Source organism: Vigna umbellata, chromosome 10 (genome assembly GCF_029865625.1).
Source record: "Vigna umbellata cultivar VRB3 chromosome 10, Vumbellata_1.0, whole genome shotgun sequence".
In the NCBI taxonomy this organism is placed as follows: Eukaryota; Viridiplantae; Streptophyta; class Magnoliopsida; order Fabales; family Fabaceae; genus Vigna; species Vigna umbellata.
This window is the reverse complement of record NC_142174.1, coordinates 17557235-17583360: the sequence shown is the minus strand read 5'-3', so window position 1 is coordinate 17583360 and position 26126 is coordinate 17557235. Positions and strand designations below refer to the sequence as shown.

The following is a 26126-nucleotide window of genomic DNA, read 5'->3' as shown; positions in this document are numbered from 1 at the left end:
AACTAAAGCTACTGGTTACTCAACCACATATTCAGGAAAACTGATGGATTTAGCAACAAGTACACAACAAGTGCAAGAGTGCTTGCTGAGCAAAATGTGGCAAGACTTCAAACTATATGCATTTCATCATATAGCTGCGAACAGTTTCTTCAACTACCAACTTGGACTGTGACTACAAAATATTAGTGAAGTTGGGGAGAGGATGGGAAAGGATAGTGCATTTAATGAATAAGGAGTGTTTGATATCATATATTTTTATGAATAGGGGACCAAATAGACTCAAATAGGCCTCAGTTTGGACAAGATCCATTCAAGTTGGATGCTCTAGGAATACATACGATTTGGTGTAGTACAAACTTGCATCATTTCTGTAATTATCTAATGTATTCACATTACTTTTATGGATTGCAATTGTAAATATATACTTGTAACTTACACAGTAATGCAAAAGACATCTCTATTTATAATTAGTGATTAGTGATATATCGCTTTATTTTTCACACTCCCACATATCACAATTTCAATCAGCTCAGGGCTGAAAGTGTTAGTATGCATAAAGACTGGGATTCATATTATGTTTCTACAGCAAAAATGTATATTTTACTGTTTTCTCATACTATGTTTCAGCCTTCTATAGACATCTTAAAAAAACAAAAGATAAACTAAAGATAAAATTATATATTTTATAATTATTGACAAAAAATAGATACAAAATGAAACAATATTTTCTTAAATCATCCATGCCCATTTCTCGACTATTTTCTATCTACTTTTTTTTTATAATAAAAATGGACACTAGGTTACATGATGAAAATTTAATCAACAAATGTATGGCGATGTTTACCCACGTATGTAACTAAGAATGTCAGAAATCATTCGCCGGAGGAATTCTCCTCACTATCTTCCTCGTATATGTGATATTCTTCGTCGCTACCATTTGTTTGCAGGTTGGCACCATCAACTTCATTATGCGGAAAGCTACCAAAAAGTTCCTGTAAATGAGTCCTTGAAAAATTCTCAATGTTGGTATCTGAACATTGTAAGGGAGTTCAAAAAGTGACAGTTGAGAGCCTTGAGGAAACCTAACTTACACGATAAAAATCCATCTTCTTCTCTTAACACGTACCAATCTAATAGCTTAACAATGAGAAACATATCTTCTATGTGCAAAATTTTAAAAAACATAATTGCGGTAGTATGTATGAATAATATAATTATGAATTTTTAGTTCTTTAAATAACTAAATTTGGAGTTGAAATAGAAAAGGATACACGACTGAGACTGCAGAGGAATTTGAATATCTCCAGCCTACATGTGTCAACAACATAAAAGTCATCACTAACCCAATCTAATGACAAAACATAAAAGCATAAAATAGATAGAAAAAAAAATCACCAGATCAAGTTCTTCTTCCCATTCTTCTTCACTATCGTTACCCTCAGCTGCCTCCTCTTCTTCATCTTCAGCATTGTCAAGTTCTTCATGCTCTTCCAAACCTGTGTCCAAAACACAAATTTTTTCATCGATAATTTCTTAGTCATATTAAACAACAAATTAAAAAAACAAAAATTTGTTCCAACAACATTAATAAAGTCTGATACAAATAGCCATTTGAGGAAACAAATTAAGAAAACTTTGGCTCGGAAATACCTGAAAATAATTCTCCCTTACAAGTTTCAATCAATAAATATTCATAAATATGTAGGGGCTTCTTAAGAAATAGAAGTGTAATAACTAATAAAAGGCTAGGAACTAGACAAAGTTTAAAAGGGGATTTAATTATTCTTCTTACATCATATTATTATATGTGGAATTATTCCGTTGGCTCTATTAAATACTAAAGCAATATCAATAATAAATATAAATAATTGTGGGAAAAGAAAAAGAAAAAATAAATAAAAGGAGAACCTAAATTAGGTTGTTGGCATTCTTCTTCATCGAGCTTCATGGCATGTCTGTAGCTCTCCCTCCTCAATTTTTCAAACTTTGAAATAGCAGCTTTGTGTAAACTCTCACCACCAGGTTTGGGAAATACCGATAGGAATCGCACCATAAGACGTTGTCTGATACAATTGATCATGTGTTGTGAGAACCAACCAGTTGCATACTGCAAGTGTAGCATTTTAGATCTAACTTAGTTAATGAGATTTCTCATAACTTCAAGCATGAAATATTAAATCAAGCCTCTTTTTTTTGTTATCTTCTGTGGCATAAATTACACAACAATTCGATATGCACAAATTTCAGAGTAAAACAATATTATATGGAATAAATATTCTACTCCTTGATTGCTAAAGCAAAAAGGAAAAATGAACAATTCCACATCATTCATAGAGAAGCCGTAAGGGACTATGCTACGCAATAGGAAAAATATGAAACACGTAAATGCACAGTAGCAAGTAAAGCATGCTTGTCTATTAAAAGTCAGGCGATATCAAGTGTGTCAGCACAAAATGTGAGTATGTCTGCACAAAATGTGCAGCATAATTAGCGAGATATTAAATAAGATTTCATATAAAAGAAGTACAGTGCAAGTTGTTCGGAGTGGAGGCTTCTTTATTTCTGATTGAATATAATCATCAACAAGGTCAAAAAACTGCAAGGAAGTCTGGAACTTGTAAGGGAAGACACGAAAAGCACATATATCCTCCCATTTATGTTTTGATCTGCATGAAATAATAGCCCTTTCAAATGAGAAACAACTTAAATAGCAAGATAATAACGAATGAGAAAACAACTTAGTGGCAAAAACCAGATATGTTATATCAACCTAGAGGTCAGCAAATAAATTTAATTGTGATTGTAGTAAATTCCAGAGATCTCTTTCTCTTCTCTTCACTTTTGTGATTCCAAATCACAGTCAACAGCGTTGTTAACATAGAAAGAGATAAAGTGAAGAAAAAGACTTACTTATTGGCTGAATGAGCATCACAGTAACTTCGTAATGGGACAGGTACTCGATAATCGATTCTTTGATAACTGCTAAACCAAAAGGCTAAATGTAGTCAACAGATTGAAAATTCAAATTTATTGAACAAAGTACAGCAAACAAAAATTCACTGAAAAAATACTTGACGGAATGAAGATTGTGTGTTATTAAAACCTTGGTAAAAAATATATAAATTCATATTTGAAGATTCAATGTTATAGGCAAATATCATAGGAAGCTCATGGATAGTTGATCAATTATGAACCAGAACGGAATCCGAAACCAGATTAACAAATAAGCCATCCAGTTTATTCATATCGGTGCGAGGGACTCCTAAGAAGAGGCATGGAACAAAAAATAGATAATCTATAGAAAGAATCCTCGCCCTGATCTGATATAAAATCTGAAAATAGAACTTGAAAAGGGATTAAAGCTAAATACACCAAAAGTAGCATATATTTAGCTAGAAAGCCAACTCATCTTGGTCTTACCAAAACCTGTGAAGCTCCTAAGGACAACTGATCCTAGTTCAGAGGGTACACCCCTGGAGCACATGTTTCTTACTCCTGTTGTATTTTACTGTTCTGATAGATACCACCAACAAGTCATTGGTCGTTGCCTCACAAAACTGAAAGAGGAAGTCAATGAGGTAGTTGCAATGATGGCTGTAATCGTGATCTCAGCGTCGGTTCATTTTGTGCCTAGGTGTTACCAAACTAAGGTGAATTGCTGTACTGTAGGGACCAACATAATGGCTCTTAAGCAAATTACAAAGTAGTAATAAATTCTAGGTAAAAAGTAAGACTAGGTAAAAAGGCTTGAATTAAGGCCATGCAAGCACCTAAAGTAAAGGCACAATTTTCCACACAAAAAAAACCCAAATTTTATGATATGCCTTTTTAAACCTAACATTGTACAATATTGAAAATTCAAAGCTAATACTCTAAACTAGCTGGAAATTCCAGGTCATACTACCCTACATCGTCCATCAACCATCATTGAGAAAGTTAACGAAAAAGGATTAGGTTAAGCTAGACAGACTCAAAATGAGGAAATAGGAAACCAAATGGAATGAAAAATAATAAATTAGATTTTGTCATCATTTTGAAAGAATAATACAATATTTTGCCATACTACCAAACACCTTTTTAGTGCAAATGCATAACTAGAATCCAAGGCATTATTTAGAATTTATAAAGTAAGTCTCACATGCGAGAATTGGGATCCTTGCGTGGATCATATCCTTTCTTGATCCAGAACCTCAGAAACGGGCCACTGGAAAAGTAATAAGAAATTCTAGATAGAAGCCTGCAAGAAAGAACAGATGGTCACTCGCAATTCAATTATTAGAATTTCCAAAAGCTAATCCCCTGAATTTACTTCAGTCACCTTCTGAGCATGCCATGCGAAAAGCTTAAGCCCTTCTTGTGCAAGCGTTCAGTAAGAGAATTTTTGGACCATATAGGTCGCTCATCAAACATTCCAGATACAACCATCTGTAACTCCCACTGATCTGAGCCTTGTGGTATGTATTCCTCCCAATTCACTTTCTTAGGAATATGTAGGATAGCTAAGGAAATATAGAAGCACAAAGTGCAAATTGCACTAAGATCTATTTATTGGAAAACTTTTTCCAAAATTTTATTCAAAAAGTGAAGAAATATCAACAAAGAGAAAAACTATAAAATTTATATAAAATTTAAAATAAAAATTAATGGGTCCAAATAGGAAAATACACTGAACATGCAGCAATAGTGAGATACTAAATAATAGTATTAATTTGCAAGTACTTTGTTGATATTGGCAATGTGCTAAAATTAATCAAGAAGGGTTCAAATGTATACTATAAAAGCAATTTAGAAAAAAAAATACACTAAAAGGAGCTAAAACGATAAAAATAGGCCTAATATAATCAAATAGAACTTTATAACTTAAATAAGTTTGAAATACGATGATTCTACCAATTGATAAAAGGATATCTTTAATATCAAAATCAAGTGCAAGGACTGGCTCCATCTCCATGTCCATCTGCACACATCACAAGGAAAGTTTTTCTTAAAATAATGCATATGACCGATGACAGCAAAGCAAAAAATTACACAATTCATTTTAATTCTTTTTAATGTATATGTCACCTAGTATCCACAGATTTTCATTATGGATATTTTTCATTACTGCCGAAAATAAATGACAAATTAACAACTATCACCATGGAAAAAAAAACTGTCATTTGATTTCAGTAACGAATTTTTTACCAGAAACAGAACAAGAGTATAAATTTTTCAAAGGAAACTTAGATCTTTCCTTTTTTTTGAAGCTTTACATACCTATTATCTCTATCATGTGAGTGACATCTCCAAATTTCAATTCACTAAGCAATTGTTTAAGCCACACAAGCTCGCAAGTAGCTGATGCCATAGCTCTATATTCTGCTTCTGCACTGGACCTTGCCACAACACTTTGCTTCTTACTTTTCCAAGATATCAGGTTGCTACCAATAGAGACACAATATCCAGAAGTAGACCTCCTATCAGAAGGGGAACCAGCCCAATCAGCATCTGAATAACAAACGATTTTTGTATCGTTGTTAGGGCCATATAGCAAACCTTTTCCAGGTGATCTTTTAATATACTTCAGTATGCGAACAACTGCATCCCAATGGTCTTCACATGGGGAGTTTAGAAATTGACTCACCACACTAACTGCGAAGGAAATGTCAGGACGCGTAACAGTAAGATAGTTTAATTTACCAACTAGTCTTCTGTACCGTTCAGGATCTGAGAAAGGCTCCCCCTGATTTGGTAGGAGTTTGATGTTAGGGTCCATAGGTGTCTCAACAGATTTACAGTTCATTAACCCTGTTTCCTCCAAGATGTCTAACGCATACTTCCTCTGAGATATGACAATACCATCATTGGATTGTGCTACTTCAATACCCAAAAAGTACCGAGTTTGCCAAGATCTTTGGTTTGAAAATGATGACAAAGGTGTTGTTTCATCTGAGAGATGCCAAGATAGTCGCTTCCTGTGAGAACAATATCATCGACATACACTATTAAGTAGATACATCCAGCACTCGAGTGGCGATAGAACACTGAATGATCCGCTTCACTGCGAGACATACCAAATTGTTGAACAACACAACTGAATTTACCAAACCAGGCCCGAGGAGACTGTTTTAGGCCATATAAGGATTTGCGAAGACGACATACCAATCCAGATGACTCCCCCTGAGCAACAAAGCCAGGCGGTTGCTCCATATAAATTTCTTCATGCAAATCACCATTGAGGAAAGCATTTTTGACATCAAGTTGGTAAAGAGGCCATTGTCGAAGAGCGGCCATGGCAATGAATAGGCGAACAGAGGTCATTTTGCCACTGGAGAAAAAGTATCACCATAATCCAAACCAAAAATCTGTGTGTAGCCTTTGGCAACCAGTCGAGCTTTCAGACGATCAATGTGCCATCAGGACCAACCTTGATAGCATACACCCACCTGCAACCAACAACAGACTTTCCAGATGGTAATTGGACAAGCTCCCAAGTTCCACTTTCCTGTAAAGCACTTAATTCATCCATCATAGCTTGACGCCAACCAGGATGAGTTAAGGCATCACCACAGATTTGGGAATTGACACAGAAGAAATGGATGAGAGACAAGTATAAAAAGATGGAGATAATCTGTGGTAATTAAGAACAGTATAATGGGGGGAAGGGTTACGGGTAGAGCGTATACCTTTACGGAGGGCAATAGGCAAGTCAGACTCAGTTGCTGGAGCCGGAGGAGACACATGAGGCGGCACCGGAAGTGAGTCATGAGGGAGAATTACGGCGACTATAAACCTGAAGGGTGGAGGTGAAGGATGATCCTGTGGTGAATGAGAGTCTAAAGAAGGAGAAGACAAAATGGGTGGAGCATCACCAGGAGGATCACAGATAAGAGGAATATCAACAGTAACAGGGAGAGGTACAGAACTAGAAGATAGATGTGAAAAGTAAAAAGAAGACTCATCAAAAGTGACATCAGCAGAGATAAAATGACGATTGAGGGAAGGGGAAAAACACTTATAGCCCTTTTGTGACCGTGGAAATCCTAAGAAGACACATTTGTGAGACCTAGGAGATAACTTATCAAGACCAGGACTAAAATCATGAACAAAACATGTAGACCCAAAAACTCGAAGAGGTAATGGATGCAGAGGGTCTTGAGGAAATAAGATAGAATGAGGGATTTTGTTATCTAGGACGGAAGATGGCATGCGGTTGATAAGATAACATGCTGTGAGAACTGCATCACCCCAAAAACGTGAGGGTACTTGACCATGAATAAGAAGTGTACGAGTTGTTTCAATAAGGTGTCTATTCTTGCGCTCAGCCACCCCATTTTGTTGAGGGGTATAAGCACATGAGGTTTGGTGAAGAATGCCATGAGAAGCCATAAACTGTTTAAACGGTTGAGAAAGGTATTCACGGCCATTATCACTACGTAAATTTCGAATAGAAACCCCAAACTGTGTTTTTATTTCATTGAAAAAAGATTGAAAATAGAAAACAACTCAGAACGATTCTTCATTAAAAACAACCAAGTACATCTGGAATAGTCATCAATAAAGGTAACAAAATACTGAAAACCTAAAATGGACTTAACACGACTAGGTCCCCAAATGTCAGAATGAACCAATGAAAAGGAGACGACGCCCGTTGTGAGACACTACGAGGAAAGGAACTACGAGTATGCTTCCCTAACTGACAAGACTCACACGACAAACTTGATAATGTGGACAACCTCGGGACAAGTTGTTGTAGTTTGGCAAGACTAGGATGACCGAACTGAGCATGAAGAAGGGATGGTGACTCCATGACTACGCCAACATGTGGAGAAGGGCGGAGATGATAAAGGCCATGAGACTCACATCCTGTGCCAATCATGTGTTTCGAACTCCGGTCCTGCAACCAAACAGAATCTTTAGTAAATGAAATAACACAATTAAGAGTACGAGTTAAACGACTAATGGACAATAAGTTGAAGGGAGACCCAGGGACATAAAGTACATGATCAATGGATATGGATGGAAAAATATTAACAGTACCAATACCATGAGATGAGACTCTAGACCCATCAGCCATTGTTACTGAGGGTAAATTATCGGACATGACAAGGAAGAAAACAAGGACTTGTTACCAGTGATATGATCGGTGGCGCCTGAGTCAAGGACCCAAGGTCCGAGGGAGTGAGTTAGACCAACAAAAGGTGTACCTGTACGTGCAACAGATGCAGATGTAGTGGAACCAGAGTGCTGATGATCCTCATACCATTGAGAAATTCGTTAAAGATTGCAGGTTTGTCTACGTATTAGATGAAGTAGGATGGTCTGCAGACGGTGATCGGGGAGGTGGATCAGAATTTGCCATTGCTACAGGTCGAGGAGGACGTCCATGGAGAGCATAACATCTATCAATTTGTGGCCTAACTTGCCACAATGGTCACATTTTGGACGTCCTTTACTTGGCTTGCGAGACCGACTTCGATCATCACGTTGAGCAGCCATAACAGAGGAATCATCAGTATGGGGGATGTCTCAGTGACGGGTTTGCTCGGTATACGCAAAAGAGCAGAACAAGTAGAAGTAAAGTTGGGTATGACAGGAGAACCCAAAATCTGATCACGGACATGAGAAACATCATCAGAGAGTCCGTATAATGCCAACAACATGAAGAACTTTGATCGTTGTTCCAATTCTTCAGCAGGAGTGGAAGCAGGAGGTAATATATCATTAAAGTCATGAAGAAGGGCATGAATTTTACCCAAATATTCTGCCATAGGACCAGGATTGCGCGGACCAATAACAGTTAATAGGTCCTGACAAACACCATAAAGACGCTGAGTGTCATTGGTGTATAACAACTTCGCTTGTGCCCATACTTCTGAACATGTTTCATAGGATCGAAACATTTGTTTCAGTGAGGAGTGAATGGTGGACTTTATAACAATGCATAACTGAGCATCAATTTTCATCCAGCGGGAAGTGTCATCTATGGGAGCAGTAGTCACATTTTGAGTAAGATGATCTAAGTACCCTGACTCTTCAACCAAAGTTTGATGTCGGACGCCCATGTTGCATAATTTGTGCCATCTAACTTGTCAATGGACAAGTGTACATTCACATAATTGGTATATATTGGGATCAGAAGATGAGCCACCAATAGAGGTGTTTGTAGACGAGGAAGACGCCATAGAGAGGAGAAACCCTAAAAATTCAAAGTGCTCCGATTGACGCAACGACCACAGATCCAGAAAGAGGGCGAGGAGGCGATCACGGCGGTGCTGATCGGCGGCGGAAAGCTCCGGCGACGCGCCGGCACGCGCGGCGGCAGCGGCGGAGCGGCGAATCTTGCGGCGGCGCGTGGCGGCGCGTGGGTCCGATCGCCGCGATCTTCGTGCGACGGTGGTCGCCCGGCCGAGACGATCCGATGGTGTGGTCGCCGGTCGATTCTGGAACTCCGGCGGCGGCGACGGCGGCGGCGGCGGCGGCGGCGGCGGCGGCGACGGCGGCGGCGGCTGCGACGGCGGCGGTGACGACGGCGACAGTGATAGGTGCCGGAGACCGTGGAGTTGACTGGAACTATTCCTGTGCTCTAGATACCATATGAGAAATAGAGAAGATTGGGAGAAAATATCCCTTGTGTGTTTAGCATACACATAGGGTAGTTTATTTATATTGTAAGATATGGGCCAATGCCCTAATACAGAATAGACTAAGCCCAAATAACAAAAACACACATCTTAATATCTAACAATCTCTCTATTTTGCACAAGCCAACTAATGTTCCTTTAGGTCAAGACCCTAATTTTATTTGGAATTTTAGTTTCACAGGTCACAGAAACTAGAGTGGTAAATCAGCCAGTCAATACAAACCCTTTTGATCTTATTAGATCCTATCAATTTCTCTGCTAATTTATATAGGATAGTTTGGGTTGGATTCTTCTAGTATATTTTCTTCTAAATCCTTATTTTTAGCTTCCAATGCACTCAACTGCTAACAATTGAAGGTCCCTTATTTCATTAAACCACTAACTCTAAATTCAATTCTTTTAAATGAATACTGATTCTTAACAGGACTAGTGACACGAAAGTACCACTTAAATATTCATAAGCCTGACACTTATTTGTCCTATGACAAGAAGCATGGGTGAACAACACAAATACTAGCTGTACAGTGGAAAATCCCAAGGGCTAATAAATCCCATATTTGAATCTCATACAACATGGGTTCATGGCCTGTACCTTACAGTTGAATCATAACATTAAACCACACCCTACAGTCCCAGAAACTACACAGGCAGCTATATACTTATTAGCCGTTTGACCAGTCCTCAGCAAACACTGCAATGTGTTTGCAGCAGAGAGACATGGCGGAAATCTATAATACCAATTGATAAGAATCTTGGAAGACCACACAACATAAGCTAGCCATTGTAATTGGAGAGCCCAAAGCCTTATGAACATCACACTACCATTATATACTAACAATGTAGGATTCAAGTCTCATACCTCGCAATTAGATCCTAAAATATTAAAAGGGTCTGTGTTGTTGAGTATGTGTGTGTGTGTGTTTATTTAATTTTATATTTAGTAGGTAGGTACTTCATTCACCTCTCTCTAGATATATCTAACCCTTTTACTTTAATGTAGTTATTACTGTGCCCCACAAGGAAAAGGTATTTACATGTTTATATGTATGAAATGTCAGGATGATAGAAGGTTGCACAGATAACGAATGGGTCAGACTAATTAATAAAAAATTTCAATCAATAGACTCATGAAGGATTCTGCAGAGATGTAATTGTGACAAGGAGCCAAAGAGACTCAGACAAGTCATCAACACTTACCAAATGTAACTGATATACTCCTACCTACGAAAGTGATTAAATTTTATGCCTATATCCTATTAAGAAATTTATCTGAATTATCCTTACCTCGAAATGATGTTGTTGTACAACTTCCTCTTGTTTCTTTTTTGAGCTCGGCATGGCAGCTGGTCTCAAACTGAAATAAGAAAAGGACTAAGTCGCTTCAACATAAAGTTAACACAAGATAGAATTGCCAGTCAAATCTTTACAAGGTTAACTAACAAAAGTTACAATAAGAAACTTATGATGCAGACAACTAAAAGGAAAACCAAGTATAACTGAGAACTTCATTGCCAACTCCCATTCCATCAGTGTAGAGAAAAGACACGAGAAATGAATATGTTAAATACATCCATTTTAAGAATCTAGTGTGTCATATTCTCCGAAGACCGCAAACTGCAGAAAATCTTTACAGAACATACAGATATAAATTGGCAAGAAATACAGCCTCGCTGAAAGGTACCACAGAGGCAATACACTATAAATGTACACAAGATGACAAAATAATTTTAAACAAACTAATCCTGAAAACTAGAAATGAACTAGAAGAGCTAAAACAAAAAAGAATGACAGATAACACAATAAATATCCTCTCAAGCCAGTCTCTAGAGCTTTCCTCATCATGAAGATTGATAATAATGTCCAGGTCATTTTCTTTGTATTTTGAACAATTATGGTATTGCATGTTGTTCCCTGACTTCTCTATTAAATTAAGTATCTGATCACTAAACAAGAAATTTCATAGAAACTTACACTAAATTTTCTGGCACATCTTTTGGAGAAAAAATTGGAGGCACTATAATCATAACATCCTCATGATCCGGATCCATGAAAACACCTTTATCTATGACAGAACACAACACAAGCCACTAACTTTTAATAACAGCCATTAAACACACCACAGACATTATGTTGAAGTAACAGAAACATTGAAACAAAATATTCACCAAAAAGCGGCTCTTCTAGCTCTGACCAGTTACGCTTCTTCCTCCTGGCAACATCAGCATGGACTGGAATCACATGCTGGTAGTCCGCCATCCCTTTATTTTTTTTAAAATACAAAAATGAAATCAACCGTATAACTCGTTTAAGAAGTTGCATAAATCTAATTAAATTCTATAAAAGAAAAAAGAAAAAGTAACACTTTCAAGTGCCTAACCGTCAAAAAAATAAGCGTCAGTAACTCGAGCAACGATGTCAGCACAAAGACTTTCCTCTTGCTTCCGCTCACTTTCCGGTTGATTTTCTTGCTCCCCATTTTTCACTCCGGAGCTGCTAGAAGCTTCTTTGGCTTCACGAACACTGGGAGACTTTCTCTTCGAAATTTTGAGAAGCAGAGTGTTGGTGGGACGTAGCTCCCCAAATGCAGGGTGCGAATACGGGTCTTCCGGACGGAAACGGAGCTCTAACTTGTTTGATTGTGAACTCCGAGCCTAAAACATCACTCCAAAAGCAAAAATTAACAGAAGCTGCAATCAGCGTGAAGGAAGTAGAAAAAAAAAACCATAAAAAATTCATAATTTGAACAAAAATAACAGTAATAGGCAACGACATTGATTAATCAATCTAATCATACAACGAAATTAGGGTTAGCAATACCTTGAGAATGCCTTGAATTCCACCAAGAGTGTCAACAGCTCGAGAGATAGACGAAGGATACGCAGGATAGTGCACCAAAAATCCTTCAGGTTCGGGTATAACCCCTGAGATTGTTCCATCCTTTATCACTCCCATTGTAAAATTTTCAGCAACATATAATTCAAGTGATGATGCTTTCTGAAGTAATAGTTACGCTAATTCATAAAAAATGTTACTCTTGGTTTCAATTTCAACGAACCAAGAGTGAGTTCAAAGAAGTGTTACTGTCTGAATTCGGTGTCGTGATCGAACGAACAGTATCAGAGTGATGCGTGCCTCTGAAAATGTGGTTGGGCTTTTCACGGTTCGGCCCTGATATTTTATCTTCTAACAACCTCTTTCTTCTTGCACCTATAAAACCCAATTTACACCTTAACAATCCTTATTCCTGGTACTTACTAACCTCAAACATTATTCCCAGACAACCTCATAAGAAATTATGTACTTCAAAAATATGATATAGAGGGTTTAGAATAAAAAATTACACAATTCTTTAAGTTATATATGTATTCTACAATTGTAACACCCCTAATTTGGATGTTATGAAAATGCAGCAAAATTTAAAATTTCGGCGTGTCAAGAGTGACTTCTCAATTTATGTTCGATCATTTTAATTGTTACGATTCAAATATTCAATTTAAATTGTCTACAAATACATCAATATGCAAAATTTGTCAGGTCTCAAATCTGAAATTCATTTAGTATATTAAACATAAAGAATTTCGATATATAGCATAAAATTTTATAAAGAAAAAAATATATATATATATCTTGAAATAGTCATTAAACAATTCCAATTCAATAATAATGAGTTTGGTATAATTCTTTAATCTTTTGCATAAACTAAATAAAACTTGAAGCAATATTCGCAGATGTAAATCCCCACTCTGTTAAACCGCAACTTTAAAATCATATGCATTCCTATTTGAGGTCTCATATAATATAAGTTATATTATCATTGTACAGGTACACACAAACAAATGTAATGATGAGTTAACGTAAAAATGACACATAACCAAACAAGAACAACCACTCAAAAATATGATATCACCCGTGTTCAAACAATGCACAATTTGACCACGACAACAAACCAATTATTTCCCTCATGGTACATTACTTCCAGTGGTATAACAATTATCAAACCATACTCCTATCGGGGGTTGAGTAGTCCAACCCACTCTTACTGTCTCAATACAATCGGAAGAGTGCTTCCCTTCGCTGCTACTTGCAAGCATAAGGAAGACCCCAACCTCGGGTATCAACACCAAGCACAAACCATACCCCTATCCGGGGGTTGAGTAATCCAACCCACTCTTACTGTCTCAATACAGTCGAAGAGTGCTCCCCTTCATTGCTACTTGCAAGCGAAAGGAAGACCCCAACCTCGAGTATTCTAACCAACTCTCTAAACCATTTCATAGACCCAGGGTACACTCTAAGTCTATCCATACCAACCTTACTTGGACATTGCTAATTCTATCATTTCTCAAGTGTTCACCAAACATGACTTGACAACTTGAAAGCAAAAGATATTCCATATGACAACCAATTCAATCAAAGTGATATCAAAACAGCCATATAACATCAAGCATACAACACCCGTGAACAAAATTGTCCAAAGATAATTATGATCAACACAATCACTCCATCCAACAGATATACACACTAAACCATCATATCAATGTTAACCAATTCATAAGCACAAACGCATCGCATTTAAACTACTTAAAACAGCCACCAATTTCTCTGTTACATTCCAATATCTTTAAAGGCTCGATCATTATACTATCTCTACATCACAAGCTATCAATCTATATCCACCAGTATCATTGATTAATCAAGATTCATAACACGACAAATCATATACAAATCTGAAATTAATTCAGCAAAATTATAATATCAAGATTGATCATACCCCTTTAACACTCCACTTTGACGTAACCAACCAACATCCACAGACAATATATAAATCATACCATCAATTTAATTTTCTAACATCAATCCTGCAATTATTTTTCAGCAAGAACAAGACTTTATATCAATATCATAATAGCATCCAACAAGCATTTTATGCAATTTTTACAGCGATTAGAGAAAATATTTTATGTTTTTAACCCAAAACAGCAAAGAATTTCTGCACCATTTTAACCAAAACAGCAAGACTTTTTGGGCAGCAAACAGCAAAGTTTTAATTGCAATAATAGCATCCAGAACAGCCCAAACAGCAAGGTATTAGGTGCAGTAACAGCAAAGGTTTTAAGTAGATTTTACAGTAAAGACAGCAAAGGTTGCAGATTTTACAGCAAAGACAGCAAAGGTTTTATGCAGATTTTACAGCAAAAACAACAAAGGTTTTATGCAGATTTTACAGTAAAGACAGCAATTTTTTTTTTGGTGCAGCATTTATGTAGTCTATACAGCAAAGACAACAATATATAAACAAAATTTATAGCAGCTAACAGGAAGTCTTCGTGACAGCAAACAATAAGGTTTTTTTTTATACAGAATTTTCTTTCTAAAGAAGCTTCCCAACATATCATATTAGTGTCTTTACTCATTAGTGATGATCTTACATGTATATGCCAAAGCTTCATCTATACTACCCCTGCCCTACCAGTTCATACTATATCCAATTATTTAATCACTAAAAAAATTATGGTTCATCAATTATCTAACATATCCAGAGTTCTTTTCTTCCAAAACTAATTTATAATCAAGTCATACTTGGCTCTTTACTAATCATTCTAAAACCCATATATTGATTCTTTATAATTTTAACCGAACAGTACGTGAAAGCATAGCATCTCCATTCCCTAACTAGTACAAACTCAATTCATAGAATAAAGACAATTCATTCACCACTTTTAAATTCTCGTCCCAGTATTACTTATTTTCTTTTCTTATGATTTTAATAGATTAAAATAAACGACACATCACCAATCAAATATCAACAATTCTTTACCTTAACCCATTTTCTGATTTTTTTTTAGATCTTGATTCCACCTAGTTCAAACAGTACCCATTTACACTACACCTATATTATCCCTATATTACTCTTTCCAACTCAATTATTCATTACTACCCCAAATTCCAACTGCATCAAACTTATTCCCCTGTTTTCATTCGAATGTAATATCATACAAGTTTCCCACGTTCCAAATTATGACAAGACCATTTCCAATTCAATATCAACTATTCAAAATGAATGCATACATATGTCCCCTCCAATTCGCACCTTATCTTTTCCAGACCACAAACACAGTTTTAATTCAAACATATATATCCCACTTTATCCCTTTAAAATTACTTCAAGTTATATACCTATTATTTCAACTCATAACAAATCCCCAAATCAATTCAACAGAACATATACGAGTTTCCCAATTATGAATACTCAATTTCAATACCACTGAGCCCAAAAGGAATTCATACAATCAAGCATATCACGACAATATAATTAAACCACCACAAGATACAAAAATTCCCAAATTTTCCAACCAGCATCAAACCTAACTAAAATTTCCGTACAAGTTCTTATCAACCCAAACCATCATCTTGATACATCATTTCATTCATGAGATAAGAACAAAGACAATAATAAAATCCAAACATAATCAGTTTAGCTCCCAGTTAAGTAGTGAACTTTAAACCTAACTCAATCCCAGGCTTGTAAGGTAATATCTGCACCCACTTATATATTATAAATTGGTTTTATCTCTAGTCAATGTGGAACTTCCAACACTTCCCATACAATTGTTTAATTAAGATTACTAATCTCATACATTCCAAACTCCAACTGCCAGTCGAATTCAGAATAACAAAACACCACGATGAATAAACAATTTTCCAGCACATTCTTAATTCCACTATAATTACCAACTTTCAAACATAACCCATTATATACCCATATCCATCCACAACTATCCTATTCTTCTTTCCATTTAAGAGAAGCTTTACATATATAACATTACCATATAATACTAATCCCATAAATAGTTACGAAACAAGAGACACATTTGTATTATTAAATTTTACTACTGTTTAAACAGAAAACAGAGGAGAACTCTCATCTTCCGTTACCCCATAATAGTCCAAACATCAAATTACCTATTTGTCACCCAAGTTTGTATATTCCGTAACCACAAAAAAAAAAACACATGCTAATATTCATATAATTTTCCATAATCTAGTTCATCACGATGTACTTAATTACCCAAAACAATTCAATATCACATTAACAAATATTGCATACTCAATTCATCAATACCCATATGAACATAAAAGAATAGCGAAAGCATGTCATTCACCGCACACACAATTAAACATACTAAACAGCTTCCCATGCCTGAAATTGGTCCTTTCTCACAGAGACTTGTCCTTCTACTGAACTTTAAACATGCGTCTCTTTCTCGCCGCAACACACCTCCTGTCCCTAGGGTTCCCCAAAAGAAAAGGGAAAAATAAAGGAAAAAGAACTCTCGCGCTTAGTGAACGAAACCAGGTCTCCCCCTTTCCCCCTCTCACCTTTCCCTCTGGGCTGTTTCACTCCATATTCAATCTCTCAACCTATAATTCTAAAAATTCCTTTTTTAACTTTAATCAACTTATAATATTTTTTATTTTACACTCTTTTAATAAATTTTAAACTTTATACGAATTTTAGAATCCGCTTTATAAATTTTTTAAATAACATTTTTAAATTTTAAATTTAATAATAATTTAACTTAATTTAAAATATTAATATTATTTAATATACATTTATATCTTAATAATTATTAAAATATAATTTCTACTATTATAATAATTATATTAAAAACTAAAAATTAAAATAATTAAAATATCTAAAAATAAAAATAAATACTATAAATAATATATAAAATTTTAAATTAAATTAAATAATTATTAAATTTTAAATAAAAAAAATTTAAAAAAAATTGTTTATCGAAATTCGATAACATATTTTAGATAAACAAAGTTTTCTAAAATTTAGTTTTTTATTTAAAAATTAATAATTATTTAATTTAATTTGATATTTTAATATAATTTAATATATTTAAATAAATTAAATCAAATTTTATATAATTATTTTTTATTTTTATTATTACTATTTTTATTTTAATTACTTTATTTTTATTTTTTATATGTAATTATTATTATAATATAAATCATATTTTAATAATTATTAAAATATAAAAATATATTAAATAATATTAGAATTTTAATTAAACAAAATAATTATGAAATTTTAATTAAAAAACAAACTTTTAAAAATATTTATCGGATTTTTTTAAAATTTTTTTAATTTAGAAAACAAATGATAAACAGTTTTTTTTTAATTTTATTTTTTTATTTAAAATTTAATAATTCTTTAATTTTAGTATAATAATTAATATAATTTAATATATTTAAATATATTAAATCAGATCTTATATTATTTTTTTATTTTCATTATTACTATTTTTATTTTAATTATTTTTAGTTTTATTTTTTAATATAATTATTATAATAATAAATTTTATATTTTAATAATTATTAAAATATAAATGTATATTAGATAATATTAAAATTTTAAAATAAATTGGAGTATTATTAAATTTTAAATTTAAAAATGAAATTTAAAAAATTTATAAATCGAAGTTCAAAATCCGTGTAGATTTCTAAAGGGTGCAAAGTGAAAGAGAAAAAACTAAAGAAATATTAATTAAGATTAAAATTGAAATTTTTAAAAAGGTAAGATATGAGAAGTTGAAAGTGCAGAGGGTAAACCACTCTTTCCTCTGGGCTTCTCGGCCCAACTCTAAAACTAACTAAAAAAACAAAATAAAATTAAAAGTTAGGGAGAGTGTTATACATAGATAAGCAAATTGTAATCAACTTATCTATACTATATTATATTTAAGAAAAACTAAACTGCTTTTTATTAAAAACTAATTATAATATTTTATAGTTCAGTTTTAAAAAAATTGAACTTTTTAATAGTTTGGGTCTAGTTAACTTATGAATTGTTTCTTTCTTTACATTTCTATTTAATAGCTTTTCGGGAAAACTTATATATTCTTTCTTAAAAAGCATTACACTCAATGTATCATTTGCTATCTCAAATTTGGTTTTTAAACCTACAATTTCTTGCTCTTATATGATCATGCATTTTGTATGCTTTTTTACTCAATAGTTTCAGATGTTCTAATTCTAAATGATAATGGGATCACATGAAATAGTGTAAATATTATTTCGTTGAGGGCGTTTTATACTGTAAATATTTCTGATATCATATCATTGTATGGATAATGTTCCTGCTGCTGATATTAATTCCCTACTACTGCTGATATTTGATATTTCTGATATTAATTAAGCAATGAATATGTTATAGAAGAATAAAATACATTATCATATAAGTCTAGAAAATAATTCATTTCAATTTCTCTAAACTATTTTTTTTAGTTTAACTCAATTCAGACAAACTATTTTATAGTTAAAAAATTTGTATAGTTAACTATAAACTTTTATAGTATAATGTAATTCAATACACTTTGTCTATCCTACACACAACAACCATTATTCTACAAGCCTTTAAGTGAAATTGTATTTATTTTATTTTTATTTAAGTTAATCTATTTTGTCTATTATCTTATTTTCACATTTTAATTCAAATGATTAATTATTTCACACTCCCAAAAAGACATATACACTTTACTCTAATGATCCACATGGTATTAAAATAATTGTTAACTTAATATATTTCAAAAATTTACAATTTTAACTTTCAACATTCTTATCCATTTATTTTTATTTCCATATATATGTTGTATATGACTAAAAATGAGATTTTATCTATAACTTTTAAAGGATAAGGACTGTGATAATTAGATAAAAATAAGATATAAACATGACTTTATGTACATATAAGATATCAATTGGTAAAAGACATCTCGGAATGATACCAAAAATAAATCCGTATAGATTTAGTCCATAACAGATAATATCTTACCATTATGAAAATATATGTGTGTTTACCCTTCCTACTATAACTAAATAATTATATTATAATTTGGAAGATATTTTAAGAAAACTTTTTTTCGTGTCACATTTGAAAATTATTAAATAAAATTTCAAAATATATTTATGCTTATTCAAATACTTTAAAATAAAATAATAAAATATTTGTTTCACATTACGTTCTGTTATTATTTTTTAATATATAATATATTTTGGTATAGAATAGATGTTTGTAAAGTGTTCTAAAATTCCTCTTTGATAATACATTTCAAAGATCGTTTTGAATATATTAGATGCAAACGTATGCATAAGGTTGGTTTAAAATTTTTGAAAAAGTGAAGTGTAAGAAGACTTTGGAAGGCTGAGGTACGTTCATTTTTTTTTTGTGTGTGTTGGTGCAGCTTGGTTTTGGATCTTTGTGGTTTATAATTTAACTTTGTACAATAAAAAATAATTGTAATACTTTTTCAGATTGAATTGTATTAAGAAAATTTTATAAGTTACTTTCAGTATCTAATGTATTAGTTTGATCATATACTATCATTCAAATATATATTTAAGCTGACAAAGATTATTAACTTTTTCTAATAACTATTTTAGAAGTTATACCTACAATAACTTTTAAATTATTTAGAATAAATTATTTTTCTTAGTCATAGTATATAAAAGTTAAACTAAATTAACAAAAGTTAAATTTGTTTTTTTATCAATAAAATTAAGATGTTAGTTTGGGTTAGTGGAAGGAGTTAAATTTATAATCTATTTGTTTCTTTCTTTCAAACTCTTTAAATCAATCTTATATTTTTCAAAATATTACGGAGAAGAGTTAAACGCATGATTCACATTCTTTCTAACTTTTATAACTAAATTAACATTATATCTTGTAACAAAACTATGCATTCAATATTTTACATGTTTACAAATTGTTTTTTAATCTGTTTTATAAGTTTAAAATAAGAAAAATAAATAAAAATAAGTTTTCAAATAAATTAAAATTAACTTGTACACATAAATTAGAAGCCAGATTTTGAAAGAGTTGCCAATTTTTTTTTATCAATCTAAATTAGAAAACAAAATCCATTTTTACTTTCTTTTTCCTTAAAGTTTGGATCCCATCACATCAACATATTTATGTCTTCTCCCATTTAATGTGGGTTTTAATAATACAATCCACCAATATGTTTTTTCTCATATATATTAATTTAGCTTGAATAGACGATAACTTGACTAAAAATTGCTTTTAATAAGGATTAAACTCGATAATGTCTTAATAAAGCTAAGCTTGAGTATATTAATTACTTGTACATCGTGTTTGAATGTTAATTAAGTAGCTCAAATGTAATTTTGTATTGAACTCAATAATTTTGTTCTTTTTTCTTTGTATCTTATGTATACGTGCACTAATTTTCAAAAGTAAGTTTGAACTTTTATTCAAATATGGGAAAAAGTGTTAGTAGCAAAAAGAATTTTTGTTCTACAAAAACCATCAGCAACATGTGGACAAGTTATAGCATTTGAGTTGACTTATCTTCCTAGGTAGGTGTTAGATAATAGTTCCAAAACTATATGTGGTGTTCCATACACGAAGAAGTTGTATAAAATTCCACCAACTCCTTTTCAATATTAATGATGCACTCTTTGCATGTCCTTGTAGATTTATTAAATTTGCTTACACTAGATGTATACATATCTCTAAACAAAGTTGAAAAGTTGACATGTATTTCAACAACAAAAAAGAATTATCAAATTCCTTTAAAAAAAATTTATGTGAAATAGTTTAAGTTTAAAATATAAAGGCTTAATATCAAAATAATGTGATCTATTTCAATGTATTAACATTTAATGTAATTAAAAGATAAGGACTTGAAAGAATAATATTAATATTTTTTCTTTACACAAACATAAATGTATCACGTTGTCTAGTTATCACAATACAATTAGAACTTGTTGATTCTTTATAAATTGTCAGACCATATTGAATGAAAAAAATTAAGAAAAATTGAAACAAGTATTATAAATATTGGGTCAAAATACACATTAAGCTAAATATAAAATATTGAATTTGTTTAAATTATAAATATCACGTTTTCTTGTCATCAAAATACAGTTAGAACTCGTTAATTCTTCATAAATAGGGAGATCACATTGAATAAAAATTTAAGAAAAATTGTTTAGTAATTACTATAAATATTGGGTCAAAAGAGATATTAAAGTAAATATACAATATTGAATTTGTTTAAAGAAATTATTAAGATGAATCGACTCTCGTATTATTTTTTAATTTTTGAAAAAATATTTATCAAGAATATCTAATACTAACAAATTTTCAAACATACAATAAATTTATATAAAAACTTATGATAACATTTATAATCTAAAAAAAAATTGTGACTGTTTAAATATATGTATTGTCAAAATTTTCTATTTCTTTTTAATGCGAGATTCAAACTCACATAAAATTTATTAACTAGAATCACTTCACTCAAACGTTTATATCTTATTTGACAAGGTTAGAAAAAAAAAATAGTGTCTTGATTTTTTTAATATACACTTCATAGTTTACCTTAAATAATTGAAGGTTAAATTTTGAAGGAATTCGATTCTCTTTTTTTCTTCGGTTGTTGAAATACATATAATGTTTCTTTTATGGCAACTATGTACCTACCCATCAAATCGTAAGTACATTTCATTAATCTATAGAGACATTATGGAAAGAGTGCATCCATTATTCAGTAAAGCAGTTGGTCGAATAATATACATACACAATTTGTTTACAACTATATTTGAAAGAAAATGTATTTCTAACATAAAAATCCCAACAAATATAACTTTTTTGTTTTAATAGTTAATTTTTTAAGTATATAATAAAGAAAACACACATGTTATGTTAATTCTACACAATTTCTGTAAACTAAGTTTAACCAATAATTTCTTTCACTCTTTCTTCAAAATCCATCAAACCAAAATTAAATAAATGTAATTATGTATTATTATGTAGCTGTTATATGGAGTTGTTCGGAAAAAAAAAAGCAAGTTGTGAACAAATAACTTTTCATATAGCTTGAAATATGACTACATGTGAAGAGATATAGGAAAAGTCAAGGCCAAAAAAACTTGTCAAGATGTCATTTTAATTATAAGAATATAGAACGTATGCCGTTACCATCATAGATTAACTAGTTTCAACTGTGTGATGTGTGATGTTCGATGAAAAATCTCATATTGATATTCTAAATGCACAACTAAATTAAATATTAAAAAAGGAGTTTTCTCTTTCATAATCATCTTACCTAATTTAAATAACATTTTTTTATTATAGCATGCTAGTTCATTCATGTAATAAAGAAAACTTGTATATGTATTTTTTAAAGACAACGGATAGAATAAAATTCTCACATAGATCTCATTGTGAAAGATTCCAATCATGGTGATGATATCATATTAGATAGTGGTTTTAAGTCTAACTCAACCTCACAAAATATGTTTGTAAGGTAAGGTTTATACTTCACTTATATATTATAATTTGGCCTTAGTCGATGTGGGACTTCCAACAACACTTTCATATTCGTTTGACATATGTATGTATTTTTTAATGGTACAGTGACACATTTTTATGTTCATTTGACATATAGTAAAAAGAAAAATGCTTATAAAATAGTAAATATTTGTATTTTTTAATAAAGAAGATAATAAGAAATGATAGTATCAAATAAATATAAAATATTTATACATATCAAAATATCATTTTTCTATTTGTATAAAAAAAATTGAGTATAATATCAGTGTCAGTGTGAACATTCTTGTTAAAAAAATACATATGAGAAGAAGATTAGACTTTGTTTGGTTTTGTTGATTGGAAACCCTATCAGATTAAAAGTTAATTAATAGGTACCAGTTTTATTCAACTGATTATTATGTCTTGGTGTATGTGTGTACATTGACCACCAACACAAGCCAATAAGTTTTACCTTCCTTGCAAGACTAACCTACTTTTGAATTTGTATAAAAAAATAAAATGGTGGTTTTAATTTATATATTTCCGAAAAAAAAAATCAACGAGGACGACACACACCTTGTTCAAACTCTTACTTTCAGACGGTCTTATGTAATTGCACAAACATGGTGTAACTTTCCAAAAAAAGACATTTGACAAATTAAGATTTTACATAATTTTCCTTACAAAAAGTCTCTTAGTTTCGACATTGCTCTGAATAATCTAGATATCGGACCAAACTTTTTTTTGTCGTCTGAGCCTTCTGCTATGAAATTAATATATACATGACGCCAGTTTCGGTCTCTTCCCCACAAAGCCACCAAAAGTCTTTTGATACGAAGGGAGACAATTTCACAGTGGTATTAAGAATTCAAAGGGGAGTTAAGAGTAAATAAAAAATATATATAAGTTTATTATTTTAAAGTTTTATGTTGAAAATAATGTTCAGATTTTTTTAAACTAATTTGTTCATGATGTGAAATATATATTTTTCTAAAATCTTTACTTTTTAAGAGAGAAAATTTTTCATTATATATAAGAGAAATAGAAATGTAAAGAAAGAAAGATAGATTTTTATGTAGATAATTAATTAATGACTAATTATGTTTTGATAATTACATACTGTATTTAAACTAAGAGAACGTGCAAGTAAAACTTGGTTTGATACGATGAGATAAAACGAGTTATAAAAATGATTTAGTAAAAAAAATAACGGAAGAAATTGTGTTTTCAATTTTCTATACTAACTTATAAGATTGGTTTAATTAATTTAAAAAAATGTAAGATATTATAACTTCAACTTTTTCTATTAACAAGGTACTAATAACTAATATATATCAATCAAATTCTTTTTTTTATTTTAGAAGAGTAATTAAGTCCCATTATAAATGACAAAAAAATATAATCACTATTAAAATACTGTAGTTAAGAGAGTGTTATAATATATGTGAGAGTCACGTTTAAATAGGAAATTAATTTTTTTTGGTTAAAAATGATATGTTGATAGTTGTTGTATGAGGTTATTGGTGGCTCAACCTAACACATATAATACATGTAATGATGTTATGTAAAATATATTAAATTGACAGAAAGGAAATCGGTTAATGGGACAAAAAATTGTAAAGAAAACAGTTTGACGAAGATGTTTTTTCGATGTTTGTCCGGTACTGTTTGTCGTAATAATAACGATAGATTATGACGGTACTGTAACTCTGTGAAGATAACAAGAAACTTCAGGAGCAGCACAGACGGTAGTTGAGTTGAAAGTCTCATTTGACATGAGATGCATTTTGTTGACCAAGTTCTCATTTATTTGTTACATATCTTAGTGCTATAACAGTTGGTTCCGACCATTTCTTTTAGAAAAATTTTAACAATAATTTACATATGATTGATCTGTTTCAAAAATACAATTAAAGATACATAATTTATTAATTTATCGTTAAAAAAATTGTTAAAATATTTCTTTCTTTTAATTTATTCAACAAATTAACAACTTGCTTTTATTTTAAACCAATACCTACAAAATTATCTATTCTTAAATTGTATGTGCTGGAAGAAGATTACAATATATTTATTTAATTCTGCATAAAATTTAGAATAACTATCTTGCATGAGATATTTTTTGGATTTTTTTTTCAACAAGAAAATGGTTTTAGACCTTCTTCGTAATCCCTTGTTTGTTTCAGTCTGTACTTGTTTTTTCTTTTAAATCAATTTTTAATATTTAAAAGAACCCAATAATAACTCAAAACAACGTTTATCATCAAATAATAATTCCTAGTGTAAACACTACGCATTTTTTAAATATACATAAATTATTTAAATTTTAAAAGTATTAATTAAAAAGGTAGTATTCAAATGTGTATAATTATAAATATAGTTATAGATAAAATAAATTTTATTTTTTGAAATAAAAATATTGTGTAAATAATTTTTTTTATTATGAATAGTTATTTAAATTTGAAAGATAGTTATAATAATAAAAGAGTAAATAATTTTTTTATAATAAATAATTATTTGAATAATAAATCTGAGAAATTTTTTTTATTATAAATAATTATTTAAGTTTCAGAACTAATAATTAAAAGGATAAAATTGGAAAAACAAAATAAGACATATAAAAGGGATTTTCCTTTCGGATATTTTATTTTCAATTTTATCCTTCAAATAATTTTTTTTAAAATTAAAATAATTACTTTACTGATTTTATCTTGACTATTTTTTAAGTTTAATTATTTTTTCTATTTGACTTTTTTTCAATTTAACCACTTTTTAAACTAAAATAATTATATATTATACAAAAATATTTAAAATAAAATATAAAATTTGTTTATATTTATTTTTATAATAATAATAATTTTATTATTTTTATCATAAAAAAGAAGCGAATATTTTACTAGTTATAGATATGATCATTTTATATTTTAAAATACATACTTATTATATGTTTTAGTTCTAACACAATTCATATATTTAAATAATTTACTTAAATATAAAATAAGCATTTATCTTCTGTCTGTATTACAGCGCTTAAGTAATTACTAGATGTAAGATCATTTCACAACAGGGTTTTACCGATAGTTATTTATGTGTTACACAGTTTAAGCTATATCAACAACAACTGTTTATTGTGTCCATTACAGCGACTAATATAT

The 26126-nt window shown here is 31.2% G+C and overlaps 1 protein-coding gene across 4 annotated transcripts; it reads right to left on the bottom strand.

Annotated features, from left to right (window-relative positions):
- Positions 1–663: 663 nt before the first annotated feature.
- LOC124834872 (uncharacterized) lies at positions 664–17039 on the bottom strand. Of its 4 annotated transcripts, none has more exons than XM_088100331.1 (16): positions 16796–17039; positions 12705–12830; positions 12441–12544; positions 12001–12274; positions 11789–11881; positions 11595–11685; positions 10908–10977; positions 4909–4957; positions 4319–4490; positions 4139–4237; positions 2911–2979; positions 2528–2666; positions 1909–2107; positions 1396–1496; positions 1272–1308; positions 664–1030 (listed from the first exon to the last, which is right to left on the bottom strand). In XM_088100331.1, exons 1-16 carry the CDS (start codon positions 16803–16805, stop codon positions 873–875), a joined length of 1791 nt encoding a protein of 596 aa, XP_087956457.1. In that variant the 5' UTR covers positions 16806–17039; the 3' UTR covers positions 664–872. The 4 variants fall into 4 exon arrangements, with proteins under 4 accessions (XP_087956457.1, XP_087956459.1, XP_087956458.1 ...); XM_088100333.1 differs by having other exon boundaries at positions 16825–16961; XM_088100332.1 differs by having other exon boundaries at positions 12441–12830; positions 16808–17039.
- Positions 17040–26126: the final 9087 nt, after the last annotated feature.